The 21658-nt window shown below is 43.9% G+C and overlaps 1 protein-coding gene across 5 annotated transcripts; it reads left to right on the top strand.

The window, feature by feature from the left end:
- Positions 1 to 5726: 5726 nt before the first annotated feature.
- gabra4 (gamma-aminobutyric acid type A receptor subunit alpha4) lies at positions 5727 to 21210 on the top strand. Of its 5 annotated transcripts, none has more exons than XM_078788153.1 (10): positions 5727 to 5844; positions 6007 to 6313; positions 6385 to 6503; positions 7462 to 7529; positions 7969 to 8189; positions 10648 to 10730; positions 12503 to 12646; positions 13038 to 13190; positions 15439 to 15695; positions 17743 to 19476. In XM_078788153.1, exons 2-10 carry the CDS (start codon positions 6225 to 6227, stop codon positions 18283 to 18285), a joined length of 1677 nt encoding a protein of 558 aa, XP_078644279.1. In that variant the 5' UTR covers positions 5727 to 5844; positions 6007 to 6224; the 3' UTR covers positions 18286 to 19476. The 5 variants fall into 5 exon arrangements, with proteins under 5 accessions (XP_078644279.1, XP_078644282.1, XP_078644281.1 ...); XM_078788156.1 differs by having other exon boundaries at positions 5765 to 5844; positions 6010 to 6313; XM_078788155.1 differs by having other exon boundaries at positions 5783 to 5893.
- The last annotated feature ends 448 nt before the right edge of the window (positions 21211 to 21658 follow it).

Here is a 21658-nt window from a genome sequence, read left to right on the forward strand (position 1 = left end):
GTGAAAAGATCCGTTCATTTCTGTCAACCGGTCGTTAGCCTGCGATCTCCCCCTGTGCATAGACCCGGTCAGCCATGTCGAGTCAGTTCGTTCAGTCACTCATGTTCACGTTCGTTCCGACTCAACAGCTCAGCAACACGTGATGAGTAGTGGTGTGTCGGTCATGAACGAACAGGTCAAAAGAACTCGTTCCTCTTTGTGAACGGAATGAACGAGGTCACCGACAGTGTCGGTCAATCTCTCGGTGTCTGTCTTTCAGTAGCTAACTCCACCCACCCACCGAGCGAGGCGTGACTATAGGATAAGACCGGCAAGCACGCAGATAGTCCCGCCCTGAAAAAAGGAACGATGAACTGACTCTCCAGCCAATCAAAAAAAATCATTTGCAACTAAATGGACTGAACAGGTATCTGAGGGGCGGTGACCTCGTTCATTCCGTTCACAAAAAAGAACTAGTTCTTCTGACCCGTTCGTTCATGACTGACACACCACTACCATGTTCCCACTCGGTGTGTATTTCATCAGAAAAATCTGCACATTCAGCAATTTTTCTCTTAAGAAAGTGTTAAAAAAAATTCTACTTCATTTATTCATTCCTTCATTTTCTACGCTTATCCTCATGAGGGTCACGGGGGTGCTGGAGCCTATCCCAGCTGTCTTCGGGCAAGAGGCGGGGTCCACCCTGGACTGGTGGGCAGCCAATCACAGGGCACATGTAGCAATTCTAATCATACAAAAATAGATTGTTATACAGTTCAATGGGCAAATATTTATTTGACTATAATTAGCTTTGCCTCACCTGCCGACCCGTCAATGCACACGACCTATCAAAGCTCAGTAACGTCCTGGCCTACATCTTAGCCTTGGAAATATGTCCATTGGTCCTCTCTTGAGGAGCTCCTCTGAGAGAGAAAGACTATTTCAAGTGTGCCTATTTATACGGCGCCTGCCTCAATGGAGAGGTGAAATGAAGCAAGAACTTCCCAGCAATCAGGCCAGGAAAGAGAGCGCTTCCGTGGATCAAAATGTAATTTTCACTGAGAGACATGTAAACTGATTCCAGCGTGGCAACACTTGCCAGAAATTAATGCAATCAATGAAAGATGACCTGCTTTGGAAGTGTGCAACCTAAACTGCTTATTAATGATGTCCGTGGCAGGGACTGTGCCGGCTTGCAATAAACCTTTAGACAATGAGGCAATTCATTCAACGTGCTAACCAATTTTACCATGTCGGACAAAAATGTATTGAGAAGGACATCGCGGTGTCGCAAAACCTACTTCGACTCATAACAAATTCACCGGCAACCAAGATGTGTTTTTTTCCTTGTGCTGGACTCTCATATGGCGAGGTAGAAGTCTGCGCCTCGAGCTACATCCTGTTGTCTGTTCCCCCACAAACACCTGCTCGGGTGTACAGTCAAAACTTCATCAGCTTGTTCCTATCACAAAGTGGCATGGCTCAGCAAAACACATGAGTGAAGTCTCCAGGCTGCATCTGCCGATGCTGGAGGGGGTCCGACCTGCTGTGGAGAAATTGGAGAAGTGTTTCCATCATGTGACTGCGGTGTTGGTACTCTGCTTTAATATCAAATGTATCAGTTGTATTTCCGCATTCATAAAGACACGTCAACTGGAATATTCAGATATGATAATATCATCCTTGCACACAAAATCACACGTTTACATCATCACGGGGAAACATTCTCCCGCTCTCATCACATGCATGTCTCCGCTTGCATCTCCCAGCAGCCAGGTCCCCTACAGATGTTGCTCAATCATCACCCCAAATGATCTATAAACGCGTGAATGCCTCATTTCCGCTTGTGTTGATGAGAAAAGGAGGCGACCGCCTACAACAGCTGTGCTCCTCTGCAGCTTGGAAGATGCTTTATTTACTGGAATAAACAATCACATCAAACAAAATGGGCTGCACGGTGGGCGAGTGGTTAGCACGCAGACCTCACAGCCAGGGGACCCGAGTTCAATTCCACCCTCGGCCATCTCTGTGTGGAGTTTGCATGTTCTCCCCGTGCATGCGTGGCTTTCCTCCCACATTCCCAAAACAATTATTGGCCTCTCCAAATTGTCCATAGGTATGAATGTGAGTGTGAATGGTTGTTTGTCTATATGTGCCCTGTGATTGGCTGGCCACCAGTCCAGGGTGGACCCCGCCTCTCCCCAAGACAGCTGGGATAGGCTCCAGCACCCGCGCGACCCTTGTGAGGATAAGCAGTAGAAAATGAATGAATAAATAATCCTAAACATCTTTCATACTAAATACTAACCATACACATTCTATCATGGATGTATTTGTGTAGTATTTAGAAAATATGAAGTCCACCATCGTCCTTCCATCCAGCCTTTGCCTTCTACCGTCCACATGTGTCCAATAAGGTGGAAAATTGCCTCCCAGACCAAACTATCCCTTTTAAATGAGGCCAAGTTCTATACTTAGAAGTCGAAATCCAGTCCTGTCGGACTTTAGGGTAATCGAGAGGACACATCATATTGCAGCATTGCATATTGAAGTTATATCTAATATTATCTTATCTATATTATCTAATATCTAGTCTTTCTTTTCGAGTGACAAAGGGAAATAATTGATTGTGCTGTTCGATGCAGTGTTATGTGTTCCCGTGCTCTGGCATCAAGGACAGGAAGTTAACATCGAGGGTTCCGAGTTGAGTTTTATCTTAGCGTGGGTTCCAGCAGCAACAGTACCCCGATTAGGTCCTGTGTTTCGGTCTCTCGCCAAACATTACAATAACACTCCATACAAGTAGTGACCAGCGGGACTATATATCATCACAAAGTCTTTCACATGTTCAACGAATCGCCCCTGACCCAGACGTTGGACACCCATGTGTGTTTCGCCAGGCGACGGTGGAGTGTATCCAAGTTCGGATTTCTTGGCTCTGCTGCTGTCAGAGGCTGATGAACCAGTTCTACTCACCTGAGTGGCGGATACTTTCTACAACGCCTACTACAACACCTTTGTTGGCCACATTTATGTGATTACTGAATAAATACATGACACCAGAAACCCGTCTCTTCCTGTCTTTCACTTTTAACACACACCCCTACCTGCTAAGTGTAGCCACCATGTTACCGCATGTTGCATACGGCTTCAGCTCTTCAGCATTCACATGACATTTCTACATAAATTGGCTTGATTGGGATTCACGGAAGTCATTTGCTAGTATATTACTCATATAGTAGTACGTGTCATATCTGTAAAGGTATTTACGATACCGCAGGCCGACAAAATGTGACTTTGAGATGTATCGATCAGCTTGCAATAAAGTCAGTCTGTCATTGCGATGGCTGTCCTGGAACGTCTAATGTACAATGCTGTGTTTTGGATCTTTGTCCTGCTGCACAACCCGCGTTGGTTTCAGCTTGAGGTCCCCAACAGATGGGCGGACATTCTCCTTCAGGATATTTTGGTAGACGGCGGAATTCACGGTTCTATTTATCACAGTCTTCCAGGTCCTGAAGCAGCAAAACAGCCCCGGACCATCACACTACCACCACCTTATTTTACTGTTGCTATGATGTTCTTTTTCTGAAATGCCACATGTAATAGGACACACACACCTTCCAAAACATTCAACTTTTGCCTGATCAGACCACAGAGGTGTTTTTTTGGCAAAATTGAGACAAGTGGTTTTTGTCTTGGAAGTTGTTGTGGGGCCTTTTGGGACCTCTTGAATGAGTTATTACTGCCCTCTTAGGGTCATTTGGCTTGGTAATACCACTGTTCCATGTTTTTGCCATTTGTAGATAATGGCTCTCGCTGTGGTTTGCTGGAGTCCCAAAGCTTCCAGACTGAGACTGATAGATCTCAATTACTCTCAGTTGTGTTTTCAAAAATCAGGAGGGGGCAAACACTTTTTCACACCGCTATTTTTGCTTTCTGAATTATGTGTAGATGTTACAACATGTGAATCTCAGCTGGGGGGGGGGGGGGGTTGGCCTGTGTTTGTGTGGGTTCTCTACAGGTTCTCTACAGGTTCTCAGGTTTCCTCCCACATGATAAAAACATTCATGTTGGGTTAATTAGAGAGTCCAAGTTGTCCATAGGTGTCAATGGTTGTTTGTCTATATCCCACTGGCAACCAGTCCACTATTTCCACCACCAGCTGGGATAGGCTCCAGCTTACCCATCACCCTTAACAGGATAAGCAGTATATAAATAGATTCATGGATGGAGTTCTGTTGGTGTATTTTTATATTTTTCTACTATTTTATGAGACGTTGTACAATGCTTTGTGCTGCACTGTTCCTGCCAACAAGTTTGATGCTGTGGCTGTAGTGTGTGTGTGTGTGTGTGTGTGTGTGTGTGTGTGTCACCAGGACCTTCATGGCCATGCCCCCTCAACTCCTTACACATGATAATCCCTCACCTCTTCTACCTTCCTGTCTCTCTGTCACACACACACACACACACACAAACACACACACCCACGGCCAAAAAGTAGGTTATGCTAGCAGTTATTTGTGCTGCAGGGCACACGGTAGGAAGAGATTGTTTCAAGGAATCTATCTATCTTTCTATTGTATCTAACATATCCTGTATCAGAAGGAATCAGTCAGAGTTACATAATAATACTTCTTTACTCCAATTGGAGCTATAGCGGTGGAGCCCATCATCTGTTTGATGAGTGTTTCCAATAAAGGAATGCTAATCAAATGTTAAAACGCACACACGTTAGGATGAAAGCCTTCTCCCACAAAGCACATGCATATTACTCATCCCCCACAGAGCCGCCTTGCTCTTGTGTATTGTGGGTGGACTTGGGTGGGCGGCTGAGCAGGGAATTGGGAAAAGAGTATGTTCTTCACATGGAAGGAACGGACGAGATGTTTCCTCAACTTGGACTTTGTATGTGTGTGTGTGCTAGTGAACTTTCTAACCGCAAGTGCTGTACGTTCGGAAGCACACGCTAACACACATATAGGTGCAGGGAAATCTGGGAAGCAGCATGTGGCTTGTCCCACTTCCTCTACCGGTGTACAAGTGTGTGTGTGTGTGTGTGTGTGTGTGCTTGGTTGCTTATTGCGACAAGACTGACCCATTTGAATCTTCATACTGCCGCTCAACAATGATGCCATTTTGAAAGTAGTTCAACGTTGGCGTTAGAGGCTTCAGTGGTGAAGCTGCTCCATTGTTTTCCTGTGCGATGCCAGGAAATTTATTTATAATGTGGTAGCAAAACAGCACAAACAGATAAGCATAAAGTCGGAAATGTACGACTTTATTTGAACATTTGTAACAGACATTGCCTGAGATAGCTATGTGAAAGGGGGGACTTAAAGGTAAAATGAAATAAAAAAGATAATATCTTGCCCCCCCCCCCAATGTGGCCCTAATATAAAGGAGGGATTACTGTACAACCATGAACGTCTTTTTATACTTGTGTAGCAATGGAATAATGTTCAAAAGCCTTTTTCCTCTTTCTCAAAGGCTATATCTCTGGTCATAGTTATAGTTGATTTTAGTTTTATTATACAGTAGTTGACTTGTACTGCAGTTGAAAATGTAGGAAGCCAACAGCAAGCTCTAACACTATGCCTCCACCACGTCTCCGAGCAGTGAGTGTAATTTATTTGACTTTTAGCACTCAGAATTGGACTTGTTTGGCATTTGGAACCAAAACAAGCCCCCCCGGGTGCCTTTTTCATTGGGGCAAAGTGGTAAAAAAGCGCCTTGTATGTAATGCAGTGTAGTGCAAGGCAGCAGGGGAGGTCACCCTGTCAGGAAGCACCAAATGTTGAGTGGAGAGTTGAGAGGACGAGGAGGATGAGACATTGTGCCAGGTCGACTCTCCTTCTTCACAAGGTGAATGTCAGGAGTGCTGTTATGTAGAAGCTGTGCTTGACCACACCAAGTGAGTTTGTGAGGGTTTGTGGGCGACAGGAAAGAGGAACCAGAGGGATAAACGCCAGGGAGGGTGACACTGGGATGCAAACTGGGATTACGGTTTCTTTATGTGAATACCAGCAGGACGGGAAAGGAGCGGAAGATAAAAATCCAAGCTGGAGGAGGTGCGATCCGGGTTTGGAGGTGAGGTTCTGTGCGTATTTGGCGCGTCTGTGGCGGAGGAGAGACTGCGGGAAATTTGCACTCCAAGCTGGAACATCTCCCGTCTTGTCGTTCTCCATCGAAGAGGCATCTGGAAGTAGTGAGATGTGAAGAAGCTTAAAGTATGGCATGCAAAGATGCTTTCTGCCAACAAGAAGGAGATGGTGACAGCGATGCGGCTCGTTTCCATTCTGGCTTTCGTCTACTTTTTCTCTTTGGCGACTTGGTGAGTGTGAAATTGCCCGTGGGTACCAAAACTTCTTCTTAAAAAGAAAAACCTCTGCTTTACCTCTCTAGTGTCAAAAACACTACAGCACAAACACGGAAGGATGAAAGGATATATCCGGAGAATTTTACTCGGATTTTAGACAGACTACTTGACGGTTACGACAATAGGCTGAGACCTGGATTTGGAGGTACGTTGCTTTAATTGCTCATGTTTATTTGTGTATTCATTTATTTTTTACCAGAATGACGCATTGTTAGCTTAAAAGCTGAAATCATTTCAACCTGCCATTAAGCTAACGCGGAAGTCGCTGAATTCACCGAAAAAAGGAGTTTATTGTCCCTTTCTCCTCTCGGTTTAATTTGATCTCGACTGACTTGTGTGTTGTTAAGTTTTATTTGAAACCAATCACAACTTTGTCCTACATTTAAACGATCCTTTTGGAAGTTTGTGACGACGTCCCAGGATGGCGTTGACCTCCATTAAATGTTAAATGTACATTAGAGGCGGGGGGGGGGGGGGGTCGATCCATGTATCGATAATATGGATACCAATGGTAGGGTCAGTGTCCGATCGATACTAGCGTGATGATATCGACATGTTACAGTTTTATGTTTATCTTCACAAGCCAGTTTTTTGTTATGTAGATATATTATATAAATTGTCTTTATATATTGAGAAGTTGTTCACAAATTGTGGTTGTGTATTTTATTTTGTTTCCCTACAATTGTATCCTGTGTTTTCCTCTGATTATATAACAAATTAAAGGCAAATTATTTTAATGATCTTGTCCATTTTCAAGTAAAAAGTACCCTCATTTGCCATGCTAATCCTGTATTTACTTGGTATCACATTGATAGTAAAACGTTCAGTATCGCCCACTCCTAATGTATATCCTACTTTTGATGGCAAGCAGCAGAAGAGCCTCCTAAGCTTGCAGCGTGGTTATGTAATCACATTCCTGGACAAACACTTAATGCACAGTTCAAGTGCTAAAAGTGAGGATTTGTTTCTCAAGCACATCTGAAATAAATAGAAAAAAACCCAGTTTGTGTTGCATTGCTGCTCAGCCACATTGGCTTTGTCTTGATAGAAATAAGGAAGATGTGTTCACACTTTGCCACGCTTGTGTTTCAATGTCCCATCAGGACCTGTGACTGAGGTCAAGACCGACATTTACGTGACAAGTTTTGGGCCCGTCTCCGATGTTGAAATGGTACGCACCCCAATGTTTGCTTTTTTGAAATGCTGCCTTTTTTGCTCAAAAAAGTATGCATAAGGAATGCATAAATCTCACAGTGTAACTAACAGCAAGGCTTTGTCTTCATTGCAAGACTTGAAAATGAAAGTCATTTGTTATAGTTATGAGTTACTTTCCCCCCAAAACTGAATTATTCCCTTGAATGTTTAATTAGTAGGTAAAGTAATTACAGCAATCCCTCATTTATCGTGTTTCCAGACCTGACCGCGATAAGTGAATTTGATTACTTTATAAATGGAATATTTCCATCATTATTGATTTGATTTAGTTTGACTTAGTATGATTTCTTCCAAACATTCATTACATTAGTGTACATCACATATTTACAGTGTAATTCAACACTTCAACAACCTGTAGATTCTCAGTTGTCTCGTTTTTTTGGTTGTTTTTTTAGGAGTATACGATGGATGTCTTCTTTCGGCAGACGTGGGTGGACAGAAGGTTGATGTACGAGGGCCCCATTGAGATTTTAAGGCTCAACAACTTGATGGTGACCAAAGTTTGGACGCCAGACACTTTCTTCAGGAACGGAAAGAAGTCAGTGGCCCACAACATGACGGCACCCAATAAACTGTTCCGCATCATGAAGAACGGCACCATTCTCTACACCATGAGGTGCTGTGCCCACCGCCGCCGTCATCCGTTACGTTTAGAGACCGCAACTTGATGATGGGGTTTCGGTATTGAAAATATAATCCGGAAAAGGAATCCATAATTCATAGCCTGCTAGAGTTTGAGTTCATTTCAAATAGTGGCACAAGACAGACTTAGCTGAGCGATCAAGCAAATTCCCTGCGAGATAAAATCCATACTTGGTGTAAATTGTGTGGAGTCAACATTCAGTCAAAAACTCTTCCAAGAAAGTCTTTGATGGATTAGGTGCTAAATATTTATGGGAAAACAAGTATCGGATAAACTTTTCATGGCTAGTAATTAAGTGATGAGTATCTGACGACATGCTCTCTAGAGGTATTGGATCAGTGAGGTCAATTTTGACATTTTTGCTGTAGACTGAAAACATTTGGGTTTGGCGTTGAAAGATGAATATGAGACCAGCGAGCAATATCTCAGCTTTTATTTTGAGGTCTTTACATCTGGATCAGATGCGCAACTTATGTTTGAACCCACGCATTTTTCATGTGAGCACAAGGACTGGAACTTGTGACTGGCAGGTTTTACATAGCCTGAAGAAGAAAGCAAGTGTATTGTTGGTGTATTAAATAGATAGATAGATAGATAGATAGACTCCCTTTATTGTCATTGCACAAAAACACATAGTGAAATTGCCAACGAAATGTCGTTGCCTGGCTCCCATATAATAACAGACACAAAAGAAGATAAGTAATAATAAATAATAATAATAATAATAATAATAATAATGTGGAGAATAAATAGATAGAATAGACACCAAATATGAACAACATAATGTAAAGTGCAGCGTGAACAGTAAATTGCCCAAATAATTTAAATAATTTAAATAAATAATAATAATGTAAGTAAAGGTAGAGGGGCTTATTTGGCATTGAGCAGTCTGATGGCCAGGGGGAAGTAGCTGTCTCTGAACCTGGTCGTCCTACAGCGGATGCTGCAGAGCCTTCTCCCCGATGCCAGGCGAGAGAACAGTCCATGCTGGGGGTGTGTGGGGTCAGAGCAGATCCGATGGGCTCTAGATACACACCGGCTGTTTGCTATGTCCTTAATGGGGGGGAGCTGGGTCCCGATGATCTTCTCCGCTGTCCTCACCACTCTCTGCAGTAACGTCCAGTCCGAGGCCTTGCAGCTCCCAGACCAGACGGAGATGCAGTTGGTCAGCAGGCTCTCGATGGTCCCTCTGTAGAAGGTGGTAAGGATAGGAGGGGAGAGGGAGGCTCTTCTCATTCGTCGCAGGAAGTGCAGTCGCTGCTGTGCTTTCTTCGCCAGAGCGGAGGTGTGGAGTGACCAGCCGAGGTTGTCCGTGATATGCACCCCCAAGTACTTGGTTGTGTTCACAACTTCTACGGCTGTGTCGTTGATGCTGAGTGGAGTGTGGCTGGGTCTGGATCTCCTGAAGTCGACGATGATCTCCTTTGTTTTGTCAACATTCAGGATCAGGTTGTTCGCCTTGCACCAAGGTGTCGCACTTCCTCCCTGTAAGCCAGTTCGTTGTTGTCCTGAATGAGGCCCACAACTGTTGTGTCGTCCGCGTACTTAGGGTAAACAACAGGGGGCTCAGAACACATCCCTGGGGTGAGCCGGTGTTCAGGGAGATGACACTGGATGTGTTGTTGCCCACTCTGACATGCTGGGTTCTATCTGTGAGGAAGTCAAGCAGCCAGTTGCACAGGGAGGTCTTGAGGCCCAGTGGCTCCAACTTGCGTACCAGGTCCTGGGGGATGATTGTGTTGAATGCTGAGCTGAAGTCTAGGAACAGCATCCGTACATGGGTGGTTTTCTTCTCCAGGTGCTCCAGTCTCAGGTGGAGAGCAGTGGAGATGGCGTCTTCAGTGGAGCGGTTTGGCTGGTACGCGAATTGGAAAGGGTGGAGTGATGGGGGGAGTATGGAGGTGATATGGTCCTTAACCACCCTCTCGAAACATTTCATAATGGTCGATGTGAGTGCAACGGGCCGAAAGTCGTTCAGACATGTAATAGATGGTTTCTTGGGCACTGGAATTATTGTGGCATCAGACATCAAATAACAGACATCAAACGGGTAGGCCAAGCAGCTGATGATAGAAACATTGTGAGAGCTGTAAAAAAAACAAGCTCACATCAACAATTCTAGGAATAGCAATCAACAATCCCCAAAAAACTATGGGACATAACACTGTTGTTCCAGCAATCAAGTAAAAATACATAACATTTGGTTAAATATGCATACTTTTTAAATTAATAACACCCATCCATTCATTTTCTATGCCGCTTATCCTCACTAGGGTCGTGGGTGACTAATAAAACGGCTATGAATAATTACAAATAAACCAAACAGCATGATTTATTAATATAGTTATAGTAAGATGGAGTGAAACTATTACAATATTTTCTGTTTTTAGTCCATCACCAACGTGCGTATGTTTCCTGTGCCTTTCAACAGATTGACAATTAGCGCCGAATGTCCCATGAAGCTTGTGGACTTCCCCATGGACGGCCACGCGTGCCCCCTCAAGTTCGGAAGCTGTAAGTTTTGTGCGTTTTGTGTGTTTCAATCACATAACTGTTGTCATTCTGGCACCGTAATGGATTCAGTCCGCTGGCACGGTGCTGAATAATGCCAAGTTTAATTCCTGCACAGCGAACAATGAAGCCCCAAGTCAGCGCCATTGTTTGTGGCGGGTCTACTGGTCAGCAGAAATGCCTTATCTCATTTCAAGTAGCTACCTAAACAGAGCGGCTCATTCTTATCAGAGAGAAGCAGCGAGTTTTGAGATGGTATCTTCAAGAGAGCGACATCTGCCGCGTGATGACATTGTAGAGGACACATTTTGGGTTATTGTCATCCTCCTCTTCCCGGTGCTCACCTCCAGTCAGAAGGAAGTGACCCTGGTTGTGATGTGGCCCCAAGCAGAGGAAAGGTCAGAATCCCTTCCTTTGCCCCAGGACAGCAAAGACCTATGCAGCTATTTTCCATAGCCGTGCATTTATTTGTGTGTGTGTGCGCGCGCGTATGCTCATTTACCCCTCGTCTTCATCCCCCCTCCCCCGTCTCTCTTTTCTGCTTCTCCATCTGGACTTGTGTGCACCCTCCATGACACACCAGAGTCATTTCATTTTGGCAGCACAGTTGGTATCCTGCTGGTGCCGAGTCCCATAGGGAGTGGAAGGCAAAGACAGCTGTCATTTTGTGGTGAATCTATGGAGTGGCCAAAGCAGGGGAACTTTAGGACATGAAACGACGTCTTATTAATATGCTTTTTTGCCCAACGTGTCCCTAAACGTCACCAGTCACACTTCCACGGGATTAATTGCAGACCTTTGTCAGAGATGTCAGTACCCTTGAAGGAATTCAATTAAAGACCTGTACTGAAGTCTGCACAGAATCAAGTTTGAATACATGTATTCATAGAGAATGGCAGCTTAATCCTGTTATATGGCTACACAGGCTTTTCACCTTGACAACAGAGGCCATTTCCAAGTTTCCTTCATTCACATTAGGAGGACATATTTGCAACCAGAGTGAAGACAACCTGCAGCTGAACTAGTTAACACTGGACCCACAGAAAGAACTGTTCCAGGAGGGTGTTTGGATTTTATGTCAATTTACAAAGAAAAACAACAGAAGGTCAGTTCAACAAATAAATCTGATGGACCCTTAACGCACGTTACATATATTTTAAGAACTACATCTCCAAATCGAATTGATGGCCGATCGATTGGGACCTCGGGCAGCTGAATGGATCGCCTTTAACATGCTTTGAATTAAAAGGCTTTCCTGGGACAAAATGCATTATGGGAAGAAGTTAAAATGTCAATTTTAAAGTAATATTGGTACTGGTATTGTATATTTCTTAGCTATCTTTTGGGTGTTAAGTTGCTGTGCGATGAGTTTAGCGTTTTTTTTTGTAAGATGCACCATGAGTCAGACTGTTATACTGAGCTCATGATTGGCTGCTGTAAAATAACGGAAATTATGGTAATAAAAAGACACAACAAAACTGATCAGACTGACTTTTATTGTGGCCAGTCACAGGCATACCTGTAACTAATCATGCAGTCCAATTAGCGTCTTGTTATGCCACATCTGTGAGGTGGATTGATTATTTTGGTGCTCACTAGCAGATGGAGACAGATTTGTGAACAATAATTGAGAGAAAAAAGTATTTTGTGTGCATAAAAAAAGGTTTCAAACTTTGTGTTCAGCTCATGAACGTTTGTGGGGAATATATGTGTGTACACACAGAATATAGTGAATATCGTTTTCATGCTGCTCTGTAAATGACTCATTCCCACAGACGCCTATCCCAAAACCGAGATGATCTATACTTGGACTAAAGGGCCCGAGCACTCTGTGGAAGTCCCTCCTGAGTCTTCCAGCCTGGTTCAGTATGATCTCATCGGCCAGACGGTCTCCAGTGAAACCATTAAATCCATCACAGGTGAGACTGGCTCAGTTTTTGGCCTGTTTTTCCACATCTTGTGATGAGTTGGATTACTTGTGCTGTGTACATCTGCTGTCTTTTCTATGACATGAGGGATATTCAGCTGTCTTCTCATATTGTATTTACACCTCATAAGGTTTTTTTGTATTTTCCCAAATGGGCAAGTATTTCCCCATATGGGACCGGCGGCAGAGCCAAAAAGAAGATTTCAGCACACATAAATACTGAATGCAAACATTTTAGCAGGATCAAGTTGACATGGATGGCGTCTATCCTCTTGAGTGGAAATATAAAGGCTTTAAAAAGCATCAAGTGTCAAAACCTTCTCAAGTGAAGTCTCAAGTGAATGTTTTGTTCATACAACTAATTCCTCTGTGTTGCCCTGTAGGTGAATATGTGGTCATGACGGTCTACTTCCACTTGAAAAGGAAAATGGGCTACTTCATGATTCAGACATATATCCCCTGCATAATGACAGTAATCCTGTCCCAAGTGTCCTTCTGGATAAATAAAGAGTCAGTCCCGGCACGAACAGTTTTCGGTATGTAGACCTCACTCATTGTGTGAAGCCTTTCTGCTTGCTGTTAATTTGTTTGGAGTGCCTCCTCTCTTGCTGTAATTACAGCCAAAATCAAAAGCTGCACTGCTGTCAGTGTCGTTTGAAAGGAAGATTAGACATCAACACAACTCCCAAGTACAGGAGATCTAACTACAACAAAGGCCACATACTTGGCAATGGAGGTTTTTTTTTAGTTCAAACAACAAATTAATCACTGCCAAATGATTCAAGTCTTCAAAAGAGCACCACATGTCTCCTTTGGTGGACCGCTAAGGCAATATCACAGTGGAACTGTTTACATCTACCCCGTTTATATCAAGTTCTGGTCCAAAATATGGCCCCTTAGCATTGCAGATTTTGGGGGGGGCTAAAAAGCCAAAAAAAATAATAAATTAAAGTACAGTGGAACCTTGGTTAGCATCATTAATCCCTTTTTGAAGGTCTGACTCTCGCCTCAAGTCTCTGCTTTGCCATTGCTCACAGCTGCAAAATAACACAAAGTGGGGCCAAGGAAAGTTGGGAGTGCCAGTATTTTTATCAAAAAATGTCTGTGTTGAAGGCTGCATGGCGGTCGGCGGGGGAGTTTGCATGTTCTCCCCATGCATGCGTGGCTTTTCTCTGGGTACTCCGGTTTCCTCCCACATTCCAAAATCATGCTAGGTTAATTGGCCACTCCAAATTGTCCATAGGTATGAATGTGTATGAATGGTTGTTTGTCTATATGTGCCCTGGGATAGGCTCCAGCACCCCCGCGACCCTGGTGAGGATAAGCGGTAGAAAAGGAATGAATGAATGAATGTCTGTGTTGATATCACTGCCAGAGGAACGTAGTTCCGTTTAGTTGCTGGGGCCACTTCTGTAATCTTTGCCTACACAAAACAATGAAAAATAGTCAAAATGTCATATAATCATAATAAACTAGCCACAAATTTGACAGTCCTAATTAAGAGAAAGCTAGCCCTCCATGTGGCTAACATTATGTTAGGTTAAGGTACGTCAACACTCATCTCATCTATGTACATTTTGTCATGTCTTGGTCATTCTACTTTATTCGGATATACTGCAACATTAAAGATGTGCTGTTGTGTTACGTAAGGATACACGCCACGGTGTTCAATTTGCTGTTTCGCCTGAAAAGCTCCCACACTTGCAGTATTTTCTGTCTTTTTTAAATTTTGTCTTCGTTGTTATTGTTATCTTTCACCGCTTCCATCTTCCCTCTAATTCAACCAAACCGCCGCTTTTTCCTCTGCGTGGGTGATGTAAGCGTGTTGGTGACGTGGGAAAATTCCTCGATGAGGCACTCAAATTACTTGAGGAATCGTTTCACCCATAATGTTTGACACTTTTTTTGGACACAGTTAACCACACAACCACTTATTCATCGCTAGCTGTCTCTATTTGATATCATGAAAAGCTTCAAACTCGCACAATTCCTCCACAAATTTCATTTTCATATTCTTCTTATGTTGAGAACTGCATCATCTATGAAGTTAATACCCCCCATTTACAGCCCGAAGGTACATTACACCTACCAATGTCCTTCTGTTGCCTTTGACTGACAGGCAATTATAGAATGGTCACGTCCAGGAAACGGGGGTGCATTTATGTCGAGGAGAGATTCTACGCCAGGCACTGAAGGTTCCAAATTGCCAATGGAAAGGAGGGCATTTTGTCTAAATTCAATTTTTGCGACTGGTTAAAGGCATAGAGGGTGATTGGTGCGCTGTGAGCATGTATACACTACTTCGTATACTTCTATTTTTGTACACACGACCTTGTTTCCTCTCTTGCATACACTCTTGTCTTTTCGTTCATGGCACAGTGACAGCGACAATGTGACATTCCATCACATTCATTAAATTGCGTCCTTAAGTCTGTCATACACACACCTTTATTTAGTGAGAGTAGTGTGCCTTTATACTGCAGGGTACAGTAGGGTACTGCAGGTACAGTAAATATATAGAGGGCTCTTACTCACAAAGTGAACTTGAACAGTCACAGTGAAATAGGAGTTTTAAAAAGCGAAGTCATGACACAACTGTTGTAGATTTGGTTTTGGATTGTTGTACTGGAGTGCTCCCGGCGGTGTCAACGGAGATTTTGTACTGGCATACGGCAAAGTGTGCTTGCTGTAGATCCTTTATTCCCAATGTAACAGAAATGAACATCCAGCAGCGCTCCTCTCTTTTGTGCACTTACCATCTGTCTTTTTTTTCAACCCCTGAAGGCATCACCACCGTGCTGACCATGACAACACTCAGCATCAGCGCCCGCCACTCCCTCCCCAAGGTGTCGTACGCCACCGCCATGGATTGGTTCATCGCAGTCTGCTTCGCCTTTGTCTTCTCCGCCCTCATCGAGTTTGCCGCCGTCAACTACTTCACCAACGTGCAGATTGAGCGGGCCAAAAAGAAGCCGGCCAAATGCCCCCCTGTGCCCCAAAGCACGCCAGTCAAGGTCAAGGACACAGAGGAAGTGCTGCAGGTAAGTGTTGTGTCTCCCGAAGATAAGTCTGGCAGATCATCTGATAGCACTTAGCTTGAAGGAGCACTTACACAGCACATCTCCTGCATGGCGTGCTTAGTGGACCTTCCAATGACCTGGAGTGGGCATGACAGAGGGAAGAAGGGATGGGACTCCTTTACCTCTATGGCGGGGGCCTTCAGTTCAGAAATGTAAGAATGATGAGAACGTGAGGAAGAAAAGCAGAAAAGGCGCATGTTCTTATGGCACAGCTCCTTCTGAATGACTGTCAGACATGAACAAGAACAAAGAGGTGGGCTGAAGCCAGAGTATACGAATAAGCTGTTAAAAGCTGCCTTAAAGCTTTGTTTCCACTGGAAACACGTCATATTCTCGGCTCAGTTCTTCAAAAACTATAAATAAAAATATCCAATTCCGTGCACACAGGAGCCAGCAATGCATATGTCACTTTTTCACTAACTACTTGAATGTCCAAATCCCACTATGGCGTAAGCAGGCTGAATGCCGTATAGTGACAACAGCACTTCAGTGGATTAGGAGGTTGCCAAGGCAACGCAGCCCAAGTGCATCAGTATAGGTTTCAGAGATGCTCTGCCACTGGGGAAATAATACTATTTTCCTCAAAAACAGCTAGTGTTGACCCGAGTAAAGCTTTGACATGAGGGTCAAGGCGTGATGGGCCCACATGGACAGCATGATACACACGGCGTGATGACAAGCCAATACAACCTACTCCGTTACACTTTGGACACAGTAACACAGAACCTTTTCTGTTTCAGGGTGAGGGGGTGGATTATTTCTGCAAATGCTTTCGTGGCAGGCAGCATCGCGCTCTTGCCTGCTTGAAAACATCTACAGTACTTCCAAAGGATAAGCTCCTTTGACTCCATACTGCATTACCACCATCATGCGCTGCTACCTACTTTCTGTCTTAAGCTTGCGTGGAATGAGTGAAATCCTCCATAAGTGACTCTGATGTCTGCTTGATGATGAAGGCCATCTGTGTGAGGGCTTCTGTAATCACATCAATATGGAAAGGTTTACACCGCACCAACAAGACAAATGCAGACAAATACATGTTGTAGACCATTTCACAATAAAATACGTGCAAAAATAATGCATGCTTATTAGGGATGTCTGATAATATAAGCCAACCATAGCGCCATATCATTCATATCGGTGTCGGCTTATCTGCAGATAATGATATTGCTGTGATGACGACGCCTTAAACACCCAGCAAGAAGGCTGATATCGCAGTTAGCATGTCCGCGGCGTCAACCGCATGTAGTCAGGCGTGGCATATCCAATATGATATCAATAAATAAATAACAAATAATACATATATATGAATATATAAATGTATGAATATATAATATAATATATAATATACTTCATACTGCATGTAGTCAGCCATGGCATATCCAATATGATATCAATAAATAAATAACAAATAATAAATGTATAATAGGGGCGGCACGGCGCTCTAGTGGTTAGCGCACAGACCTCACAGCTAGGAGGACCAGGGTTCAATTCCCACCCTCGGCCATCTCTGTGTGGAGTTTGCATGTTCTCCCCGTGCATGCGTGGGTTTTCTCCAGGTACTCCGGTTTCCTCCCACATTCCAAAAACATGCTAGGTTAATTGGCCACTCCAAATTGTCCATAGGTATGAATGTGAGTGTGAATGGTTGTTTGTCTATATGTGCCCTGGGATTGGCTGGCCACCAGTCCAGGGTGTACCCCGCCTCTCGCCCGAAGACAGCTGGGATAGGCTCCAGCACCCCCGCGACCCTCGTGAGTAAAAGTGGTAGAAAATGAATGAATAAATATATAATATTAAAATTATTATAATATTTATTTTATAAATGATAAAATCAATTAAAAAGTTGCACTCCCATTGCGTGTGGAAGCGGTATGTTTTTGGCTCCTTACTCCACTAATGGCGGTCGTGTCTGGCATCAATTAAGCGTGATAAAGGCGAGACGACCATATGTAATTCTGTGTTATTAATACAAGTTGTTTAGCAATAAATGTATTTGATTTGACAGCAAAACCCAGACAGCAACGGCAACCTGAGAAAGCGTGTCAATTACATTTCCCACCACGAATCGACCAATCACCAGCAAGCCCAGTCCACCACCAACATTTCCAGTGTGGGAAGAGCCAGACCGCTGCGAACTTTCAACAGCGGAGCCAACGGAAGCTCGTCCACCATCTCCCGCTCCAGTCCCAAATCTGAGAACCTGCTCAGCGTGGCCTCATCCTCGGAGGAGAAACAGCTGGTTAAGAACACCGCCCAGGCTGCGACCCCCACGCCAGACGTGACGGCGGGGACTCCGTGCAAGCACAGCGCCGCCTGCGCTTCCCTGCACCAACTGCTGGGGCCCAAACTGGAGCGCCTCCAGATGATGGGGAACAAAGCGGAGCTCAAGCAGACGCCGTGCTCCCAGCCCACCACTGCTGGGATGGGCGGAACCAGCAAAATTGACAAGTATGCCCGAATCCTCTTCCCGGTGTCCTTTGGGGCATTTAACATGGTCTACTGGGTGGTGTACTTATCAAAGGACGCCATGGTGGCGAGAGGGGCTTAGACCATGTCACACAGATGGAAATAAGGAAAGGAAGAACTAAAGCACCTTGGGATCCTAAGAGACAAATTAGGAACTACTTGACTTACTTTGAGGTTACGCGCTATTACGCGCACTGGATTATGCACCGCAGTCAAGCTCAAGTACGAGACGTTGTATTTTTCTATCCGGCATCTGGGAACACGCTTGGACTTGTGCTGGATCCCGCTACCACACATCTCTACTCACTGAGAGTGGACTGAGCAAGCCAGTAGGCCACAAGCCCAGGTTCCCAACCCACTGACCAGGGATCAGGGATCAGGGATCAGGGATCAGGGATCAGGGATCAGGGATCAGGGATCAGGGATCAGGGATTGAGGCTGACTTAACGTTCTAGCTCCTGTGTTTCATGTGCACCAACACTGTGTACATGTTGTGTAAATAGACCTGTTCAATACCACTTACTAACATGGGAAATTGAAGACCTTGTTGATGCTGAGAGTGAATATACGTAAAGACTCTACTTGTTCCAAATCCCCCAAGCGAAGTAAGTGAGAGACATTTGAATGCACCGTGGATTGGAAGGGAAAAAGGAGCTTTGCTTGTGGTCTTGATGAGCTGTGTAAAGCCTCTTGTACAGCACTTCCTCCTTCCCTCACCAAGCATCCTTCTCATACAGGATGGATTAACTCCATGTAGCCAAAGACTGCAAATAAAAGTAGTGGGTCGGGCAGACAGAAAGTAGTAAAGACAAGTTATTAATGAAGGTTACAATAAGCTTCTTTCCTACTACAATGGAGCCGTGACGTCACCGCCGTGTGAATAAATAGCACAGACGGAAGGCTTCTGTTCTCTGTTCCAGCCGTCACTGCAACAACAATAAAGTTGTCAGCCGAGTGAAGGCTTTTGTATTTATTGTATCATGGCAGACACAATACATATAGAAAGAGGGATATTTACACAAATAATAATCATTTCTACTGCATCAATAGTGTCATGATTATAATAATGGAGCAAATGAGGATACACAGTCGTGGGCGATGTACGCTGGCAAAATCTTGACTTTTGTCCAGGCTACTCAGTACAATATACTTTGTTACAAAGAAAACACATCAGCTTTTCAGTGTGTTTGTTGATAAAACCGTCCATCCGTCCATCTTCATCCTCTCAGCCCAAAGACCAGAAGCCCAGGTTTCCCTCTTCCCTCTCCTCGGTGACCAAATGGTCAATGAAGACCCGCTTGCCCACTCAGCTCCTTCTTCACCACAACCTCCTCTCATCCCCGACCCGGAGATGGCATTTCACCCTTTTCCCGACGAGAACTTTGGACTCGGAGGAGCTGAATTTCATCCCGCTCACTTCCCTCTCAGCTGAAGATAAATAAAGGAAAATACATTTGTGGGGATCACAATAGATGAAAATATGAACTGGAAACCTCATATTACAAATATACAACATAAGGTGGCCAGAAATATTTCAATATCACTCCACACTCTTTATTGCTCTCTGGTTCTACCATATCTCACTTATTGTGTGGTAATATGGGATAATAACTATAAAAGCCATCATCACTCGCTAAATGTAAAAAAGGTCAGTAAGGATAATTCATAATGCCGCCCTCAGAGAACGTACTAACTCCTTATTTCTAAAATCACAAATACTTCAACTTGCTGATATAGTTCATCTTCAAACAGCTAAAATAATGCATAAGGCTAAAAATAAGCAATTAGCTAAAAATGTCATCCAATACTTCTCTACAAGAGAGGAGAAATATGATCTCAGGGAAGAAGTACATTTGAAACACTTCTATGCTAGGACTACGTTATGCTAGCCATAGCATTTCAGTATGTGGAATCAAACTATGGAATGGATTGAGTAAGGAAATCAAACAATGCACAACGATGAGCCGATTCAAGAAACAATACAAGCAGTTGATGTTTGCTAAATACAAGGATGAAGAGTCTTGAACCAGTCATGATGTGCTATATATATCACTATATTGACACGCACTATGGTACCCATTATGGCATTGGATGCTCATATCACCCAGTACTTTGGTACGGGACAAAAATACTTCAACTATATTAGGAAAGCAGGAAGTGAACAAACGTAACAGTTAGTGATTGTAAAAATACCAGATGGAGGGGTAGGATTTAATAAGCTTTGCTTCTTCCTACTCCTTTTGGACATGTGGAACGGGAACTGATTATGGGATGCACTCAATTGGAATCTGATGCATGTTCAAATGAAATTTAACCATTACCAAGATCAAGGACCCGACCCTGCAGCCCCCAAACCTTCTAGAAATTCTTGTCCATAAAGGTTATGAACAGAATCAGGTCAAATTGAATGCATTGGCCATGTGTCCCAATACTTTTGTCCACCAATTAGAATGTGAGTTGTATGTTATAAGCAGACACACATGAAGTAGAGAATGCATGTGTGGGTGGAACACGCGTTCCTTCATCCATACGGTGGTGGTGGTTGCCCCCCGTCTGTGTTAGCCTAACGGGACGGATGATGCTGTCACACACGCGGGCTGATAGACAGATCAAGATGCCTACCGCCACTCATCCCTCCTGAACGCAGCCATGTGCGAAATTGATTTTGCCGTTATTACTCCTCTGCTGCGCTCCCATTTGCGCTCCCGTCGCAGCGTGCAGGATGGATCTAAAAACAGCGAACCTCCACATCCTAATGAGGAGCTTGTCAACAACAGATTGATGTTCATTCTTTATACGTGCTAAGTCAGTGCGTGCATGATTGATAGGGCTGCCGCCACCATATTGTGGAGATATTTTTTCCCATTCTTTTTGTTTTTCTTTCAGCCGTCTTCCCCCTGACGCCGGATAAATGCTCTCTCCTCTCACATGAAGTACCTCCAAAGCCCATAGAGGAACTTTGAGACTTCATGCATCCTTATGTCAGCTTCCAACCATGCATCATTTCACATGGTTGAAAAGCAAAACAGGCAATTGGTGTAAATTGTCCTTTGTTGCGTACGCTTGACATTTTCTCATATTTCTCTCTTGTTGAAACACTTTCAAAAAATTCAAACCTTTGTTTGGATTTTAATCATCGACCTATGAGGTTGGACACAAGAAATTACGTGTATTTCACTCCTCTCTTCATGTATTTTCATCCCGGCACTGTAGTGTTTTTGTATCCTTGTTAAAACACATTGCTGCAGCCCTACTCCTCGAACTTCGACATACCTTCAGCTTGTCCAGAAGTCCAGTTTTTTGTGCGATGTTAGCATTCTCGTCTGCCTTTCGCCAGGCAGGTGCTCCATAAAGCTAAAAGCATGATCTTACTGTAAATGGCTTGTTTGATGACCTTGCATGTGAGAAGCAACAAGCAGATGTTGACGAGTAAAGATGAAGTATTTTTTAAAAAT

This window comes from Doryrhamphus excisus, linkage group LG22, assembly GCF_037039965.1.
Source record: "Doryrhamphus excisus strain RoL-2023G ecotype Guam linkage group LG22, RoL_Dexc_Guam_v1.1, whole genome shotgun sequence".
Lineage (NCBI taxonomy): Eukaryota > Metazoa > Chordata > Actinopteri > Syngnathiformes > Syngnathidae > Doryrhamphus > Doryrhamphus excisus.

Coding starts and splice junctions, on each gene's coding strand:
- gabra4 (XM_078788153.1), top strand. CDS start 6,225: ATGCTTTCTGCCAACAAGAAGGAGATGGTGACAGCGATGCGGCTCGTT. Junction 6,314..6,384: donor TTTTTCTCTTTGGCGACTTG/GTGAGTGTGAAA, acceptor TTACCTCTCTAG/TGTCAAAAACACTACAGCAC. Junction 13,191..15,438: donor CCCGGCACGAACAGTTTTCG/GTATGTAGACCT, acceptor CAACCCCTGAAG/GCATCACCACCGTGCTGACC.